This window comes from Grammomys surdaster, unplaced genomic scaffold (assembly GCF_004785775.1).
Source record: "Grammomys surdaster isolate TR1022 unplaced genomic scaffold, NIH_TR_1.0 114805, whole genome shotgun sequence".
In the NCBI taxonomy this organism is placed as follows: Eukaryota; Metazoa; Chordata; class Mammalia; order Rodentia; family Muridae; genus Grammomys; species Grammomys surdaster.
This window is the reverse complement of record NW_021612739.1, coordinates 3106-10462: the sequence shown is the minus strand read 5'-3', so window position 1 is coordinate 10462 and position 7357 is coordinate 3106. Positions and strand designations below refer to the sequence as shown.

At 42.5% G+C, this 7357-nt stretch overlaps 1 protein-coding gene across 1 annotated transcript in view; it reads right to left on the bottom strand.

Annotated features, from left to right (window-relative positions):
• Positions 1-6760: 6760 nt before the first annotated feature.
• LOC114635645 (protein furry homolog) overlaps positions 6761-7357 on the bottom strand; it is a gene marked incomplete at both ends in the record, with an annotated part of 3131 nt that continues 2534 nt past the window's right edge. The window contains one exon of the mRNA XM_028784144.1: positions 6761-6931. Within this exon, the coding sequence (XP_028639977.1) occupies positions 6761-6931 (171 nt within the window). The remainder of the gene's footprint in view (positions 6932-7357) is intronic.

Sequence of the window (7357 nt, the reverse complement as noted above, 5' to 3'; positions counted from 1 at the left end):
TATTAAAGACTCACAATAATTGGCCTGATGTTCAAAATGTCACTGAAGAGGGAGAGAGGGCCCTTCGTCAGAGTTCGCGCCTTCCCTCTGAATCCCTTTGTTCACTACTACCCTCTCAAAATTCCTTCCCAAGGGTCCTCCACTTGTAGAAATTTCTCAAAAGGTATCTTCAAGTTTGCCCACTTATCCCCTGCTACAGTATCCGTCTTCTCCTCTTGATCAAGTTTTTCTAACATCCCTCCCCTTGCAGGCATGCTCCTCGGTTACTGCCGACTTGAGTGTCCTGACAGATTTGGTCGAGATCGCCAGGAACAACTTTCACTTTTAAAACCTCTTCGTGACCTAGATAAACAATTAGCAGACTTCTCCCTCCCCCAGGCTAACAACATTCCTTTCAAGATGGACACCAAAGGATTTACGGCACCATGAGGAGAGCAACAATACCAACCAACCACAGCTCCCAGGGTCTAAACCACCAGCCTGGGAGCACTTAGTGGGGGATCCAGGGCTTCAGCTGAATATGTAAAAGTGGAGGGCCCTGCTGGGCATAGGTGGAAGAAGAGAGAACCTTGACCTCATGAAGGCTGGATGCCCCAGGGGGTGGGAATTTTGAGGGTGGGGAGGTGGGAGTGGGGGGGGGTAGATAGAGGTTACATCCACAGAGAAGAAGGAGGAGGGGCGAGGGGATTGGGGGTTCCGAGGGGGTGGTGGGGGATGGGGTAAGGGGACAACATAGGAAATGTAAATAAATCATCCAATAAAAAAAAAAAAAAAAAAAGAAAGCCCTGAAGTACTGGCTGGCCTCTAACTCACAGAGATCCTCCTGCCTCTGCCTTACAAGTGCTGGGACTAAAGGCACATGTAACCACTCCAGGCCAAAATCCTAGTTTTCGAATAAATGATAATGAAGGCAGTTCAGGGAGGCCTGAAATTATAAATATAAAATTCAAATAGTAGAAAAAAAAAGCCATAAAACAACCTCAATAGGAAAACCCTGGGGCACTATCAAAATTACACATTTAAAGACATAGCTTGCTGCTCATCAACTTGACAAAGGTTAGAAATTGAGAATATTCAGAATTGGTTAATGAAATAAAGAAATATGTAAATAAATAAAATATCCAATAAAAAAGAAAATATCCAATAAAAGAAAAAGAAAAATAAACAAAAAAATGAAATAAAGAAATATTTCATGTCTCATTAAAGATGTCAATTGGATAATTTAGCAATGGAGACCAAGAAAACTAAAAAGGTCTAATCTTTTTTTTGTTTTGTTTTTGGAGACAGGGTTTCTCTGTTTAGCCCTGGCTGTCCTGGAACTCACTCTGTAGACCAGGCTGGCCTTAAACTCAGAAACCCGCCTGCCTCTGCCTCCCAAGTGCTGGGATTAAAGGCGTGTGCCATCACTGCCTGGCTTGTTTTGTTGTTTTGAGATACTGTTTCACTATGTGGTTGAAGTTTGTTCCATTGTTATGTGTTGTGATGCTATGTTCTGTACTGGAAGCTCTAGGTGGATTCTCTCATTACAGGCCATTGTGCAAACCTTGTTCCCTGATTTAAAACTATTGGTTAAATAAAATTGGCTACAGCCAGTTACTAGAGGGATGAGAGGTAGAGAGAGGAGAGAGGAGGAGGCCCCTCTGAGGGGAGACAGACCATGAGCACATGGCCAGGAGAAACAGCAAGTATCTGGGGAGGTAGCCAGGCCAGCAGTTAGAAGACTAGATTAGGAGTCACCCCCTAGTAATTATCAAAGTCAAATAAAACAGCCATAGTCTGAGTCTCATTTATTTGTAAACTAGTCGTGAATAAGTTTAAATTGGTTCTACTACACTATGTAGTACAGGCTACCCCCAAACTCTTTTAAAGTGCTGGTACAAGTATGGGTGACTGGTGAGTGCTGCCACACCCATCCGCAGCCTACAGCTTTGGAAACTGGAATCACACTTCCAGAAACCTATTCCAAACAGGGTTTTCTCATGGCCTTTGCTATGTGATTAAAACACCATACATGAAACAAAAGAAGGATGTTATAAGATATAACTCAATCAACACACAGCATGCATTCTTTCTTTCTTTCTTTCTTCTTCTTCTTCTTCTTCTTCTTCTTCTTCTTCTTCTTCTTCTTTTTCTTCTTTTTTTTGGTGGGGGGGAGACAGGGTTTTACCAAATAAATGTGGCTGGCTTGACACTCACTATGTAGCTCAGGTTAGCCTTTTTTTTTTTTTTTTGGTTTTTCGAGACAGGGTTTCTCTGTGTAGCCCTGGCTGTCCTGGAACTCACTCTGTAGACCAGGCCGGCCTCGAACTCAGAAATCCGCCTGCCTCTGCCTCCCAAGTGCTGGGATTAAAGGCGTGCGCCACCACCGCCCGGCTCAGGTTAGCCTTAAACTCACGAAATTCACCTGCCTTGGACTCCCAAATGTTAGGATTAAAATTATGTAATACCACACTCACTTCACAACGGCGTTTTAAAAGATGGTAGAGGATATTAGATACTAGTAAGTAGAAGACAACATACAGAATTATCTATGTAGAAGATAATGTCAAGAAAGTGTTCCTCTACAAATAAAATAATGTTAATATTTTTTCTTTAAAAAAACTTCCTCCAAATTTTGTGTTGTATGTTACTGCTTTTATAACCAGAAAAAAATTGATGATATTATCCAAAGGAAAATCAATGTAATGAGAAAATATGTATGATAGGCATCATGATGAAAGTGTCATTGTTTTAGCCAGAGAGTTGGCTCAGAGGTTAAGAAGTTGCCCCTGCAGAGGACCTGAACTGAGTTCCCAGGACTCACATAGTAGCTAGAGACTATCTCTAGCTCCAGAGTCTTTTGAAAAAAAAAAAAGAAAAAGAAAAAGAAAAAAGGTACTTATTTGTTGCAGGATATTTGATCACTGTGAACCCAGGGATTGTGTTGTTTATTGAAATACACCACTTCTAGTTGTGGTGTAGCTCAGCCACAGCACACACCTTTAATCACTCTGGCTGGAATAGACACGCCCTTAGTACACATCTTTAGTCCCAAACAATGAAGGTAAAGTTAGTTTATATAAGGAAGCAACCATGTTTGAAAGTGATACCTAATTGAGTGGTAGACAAAGTGATGCATCAGAGAAAGATTTGACAGAATAGGATGTACCCAAGAGAAGAGAGAGGAAAGGGAAGGTACTTAAGAGAGAGTAGTGCAGTGTTACTGTGACAGTTGTACAGAGACAGGTTAGAGGGAGACAAAGAGAGAACCAGAGAATGAGAAGGAGACAGAAGATTAGAACACATTGCCAAAGTTATCATGAGGTCATTCAGGAGAAACTGAGAAGTTGGATTGAATCAGTCAGCTAGGAGAGGAGTTTGAGCCAGAACAGCTGAATTGAACCAGCCAGCCAGAGATCAATCCGAAAGAACAAAAAATGGTGATCTTATTCAGCAGCAAGTCACAGAGGCTGAAAACACTCTAGGCCTAGATTAGACTGTACAGAGGTTAGAAGTTTCCAGGACTAGGCCTAGGTTAGCAGGTGGAAGCAGTAAGCCTCGGAGACAATTACATCAGGTAAATAAAAGTTACTTTTATACTTATTTATTTTTATGTATGGGAGTCTGGCTTGTGTATAAGTATATACCACATGCTTGCAGTGTCTTCAGAGGTCAGAAGAGGGCATCCGATCTCTTGGGACTGGAGTTAGGCTGTGAACTGCCATATAGGTGCTAAGAATCAAACTTTGATAGACCAGCCAGTGCTCTTAATTCCTGAACACCTCTGCAGTCTCCATAAAGCCTTTTAAAAAGCTATGTATTTATGTGTATGTGTGTGCCTATGTGAATTTATGTGCACTGCAGGTGCCTATGAAGTCAAAAGATAGTGTCAAGGGGTCAGCAGTTAAAAGAACTGGCTGTTCTTCCAGAGAACCTGGGTTCAGTTCCGTGTACCCACATAGTAGCACACAACTGACAATTCTAATTCAGAGCACCTGGCGCCATCTTGTGGCCTGTGTAGATACTACATGTGAAAGTACTTCTAACATAAAAATAAGGATACTTTTAAAAAGCTTTATTTTAAAAGTTCACTGTTCAAATTTACTTCGAAGAACTGACAGAAATCATTCAGATAGATGTTGAAATCCCACATCAGAAGAGATAACCGAGATGTTCACACACACGAGTAATCAGAGAGCTACATTAATCTATCTTGTGGGAAAAATGGCTAGGACGACTAGAAAGGAGATAAACAAACAAAACAAGAAAGCATACAAAGAAAACAGTGAAGCCGGGCAGTGGTGGCGCACGCCTTTAATCCCAGCACTGGGGAGGCAGAGGCAGGCGGATTTCTGAGTTTGAGGCCATCCTGGTCTACAGAGTGAGTTCCAGGACAGCCAGGACTACACAGAGAAACCCTGTCTTGAAAAACCAAAAAAAAAAAAAAAAAAAAAAAAGAAAGAAAAAAAAAGAAAAAAAAGAAAAAAAGAAAACAGTGAGAGTATAAACTATATAATATATTGCATAATATTCTATTATGCAAAAGGACACATAGAATAGCAAATTCAGTGGGCACTGGGAAAAACAAAAATATTTATACATCATCTGTAGTATTATAGATTAGGAAAGCCTTTGTGAAGACCGATCCCCCCAAACGTATAGAAAAGAGAACCCACATAGCCACGCCCTTTGATGGGGTACTTCTACTTTAGGAAATCGTACAATACTATTTCATAAACTTTTTAATACAAAGCCATGATTGGACTGGAGAGATAGCCTAGTGGTTAAGAGCACACTCTGCTCTTGCAGAGGTCCAGAGTTTGATGGCCAGGACCCATGTTAGATGTCCCACAACCACCTGTAACTCCAGGTCCAGGAATCTGATGCCCTGCTCTGGCCTCTGGAGGTACAGTATTCAACTGCCTCCCCCTCCCCCATAATTAAAATGAAATAATAAATCTTGGTAAAAAGTGAATGACCACTTGACATATCACCAAGTGTCCCTTGGTAATGTGGCAACAGGGCCATTCGTAATAAACAAATGACAAATGTTAAGCAACAGGACAGGGAAGGTTAAGTGGAGTGTCACGTTCATGTGTAAGGCCTCCTGCACACAGAGTAAATATTAAGTAGGCAGAGCAGGTTCAGAGGAAACCTGAGCACAGCAACACAAGGCTGTGTGTGTGCAAGGCCAGGTCCTGAGTGGAGGGGAGAAACTGAGCAGAAGTCAGAAAACTCCACAGGGCAGGAAGCCCGAGGGTTCATCAGGTTTTGCTGACAATTTTGGGATAAAGGCCGAACAGAACAAATTATGCATCTACATTTTTTTAGATTTATTTTCTACATATGAGTGTTTTGTATGTATGAATGTATGTATGTGCAAACATGTCTGTTGCATGTGAGCTCAGACGAAGGCATCAGATCCCCTGGAACTGGAGTTACAGATGGTTGTGAGCTGCCATGTGGATACTGGGAACTGAACCCAGGTCCTCTGCAAGAGCAGTCAGTGCTCTTAACCACTGAGCCATCTCTCTGGCATCAGAATTTTTTCCTTTTGAAGAAAGAATATTATTCCACTATATGTACTCACCACATTCAATTTATACTTTTAAAATGTTTATGGTAAATCTTCTAGACAAAGTCTCCTGCATGGTCATCTTATTACCCCTTAGGATTGGCGCTGTATGTCCCCTGCTTTGGTAGCAGGGTGTTTGTGTTGGTTCTTCTTATACCTTCTGGGTCTGAGGGAAGGGTGTGTTTGCTTGCAGGGAAAGATATGACCGGGAGATTATCAGAAGCAAGAGTTTAAAATGCTGGACACATGAGTGAGCATTGAATTGGCCAATGAATACTTGGCTGTTGACTGTCTGGTATGGTCTGTACGCTACTAATATGTATTGTAAGCTAAAACACTGTAGGGTCAGTGGTAATTGCCCTCCATTAGATAGACACTTTTGGTCTTATGGAACCCTTGAAGAAATGTTTCAGGCTACCTGGAACTAGATAATTGCATCAATAAGAATTAGGGTCCTCTTTTTTGTGCAGAGACCCTAACAAGAGGCGTGCAAGCATATTTCAGGTGGAAAAGGCCAAAGGAACTTCGCTATTACCAGTCATTTGCTCAGAGACGTCATGACCTGTGCACCACACACATGGGGCTGGAAGTGTTATACATGCTGTCGTCGGTCCTGTGAAATGCTACAGACATCTCACATCCATGGGACAGAAGTCAGCATAAGAGTTTGCACAGAATGTGCTAGAAACACACATGCTTCTAGTTGTATAGACAAAAGGCAATGATAAAGATTTTCTTCTTAGGGTATAATTTGTTAACAGTTTGGAACAATCAATCACTAACATATCTAGCAACATACTAAGTCCTTGATAAGATCTGACTGTCACTCCGCCCATCCCCCCCACACCTCTAACGTGCTGGAATTACAGGTGTGCACTGCCATGCTGAGCTAGGATTAAGTTTAATCTGATGGGGACGAGTGTAGGAGTGTAGAGTATAGTAAGTAGGGGTGGGGTGAGCTTTGGAGGGAGGCTGCTGGATCTAGGGTCAGTTACCTTAAACTTACAGCTCATAAGTTAACTGATCTCGGCCTCAGCTCCTTCACAGAATACCCCACTCACTGGTTTGTTGTGAGGATTTAAAATGAATCCATTAGCATTTGTAGACCCTGGTCTACCAACACATGGTAGACACTCACTGTCAAAGCTGTATAAACATGTGGACCATGGATGCTAAATCAATGTTATGCTTAGTGTCAGCGATTACCTCTGCCAGGTAGGTGACCATGTTCAAGGTGATGTCAGCATAGGCTTCATGAAGGTAGCGGCAGACCACGCTGACCCATGTGGCGCAGTCCCTTGTGTAGCTGTGTGTTTTGTAAAGGGTCATGACGTGAGCCAGATTGGAAAGCTTAGGGTTTTTCTCTTCCAAGCAAACCTTTGAAGAGAAGCAGACCAAGTTAGAGCCTTGCAACAGACAGGAAGGAACGTTAGCAACTATTCTAAGTCCTGATAGTCTGGAAAAGGACCCGTGTGCTTTCGGGTACCCACGGAGGTGCTTCATTTAGTCACTCGCTAGTACACACTTCCCCCCACAAGATCTTTCCACTTGCTTCGCTTTCATTAACTTTACATAGTTACTGTGTGCACATGTATTTACACAATCAAGTGAGTGCCGGGGAGCACATGTGGAGGTGAGAACAACCCGAGGAAGTCTGTTCTCTCTTTCCACATGGACTCAGGTCTTCAAGTCGGCAAACACCTTTACTGGTTGAGCTATCTCAACAACTCCCATTTGCTTTGCTTCCCCCGACCCCCATGCCTTTCCTCCCTCCCTCCCTCCCTCCCTCCCTCCCTCCCTCCC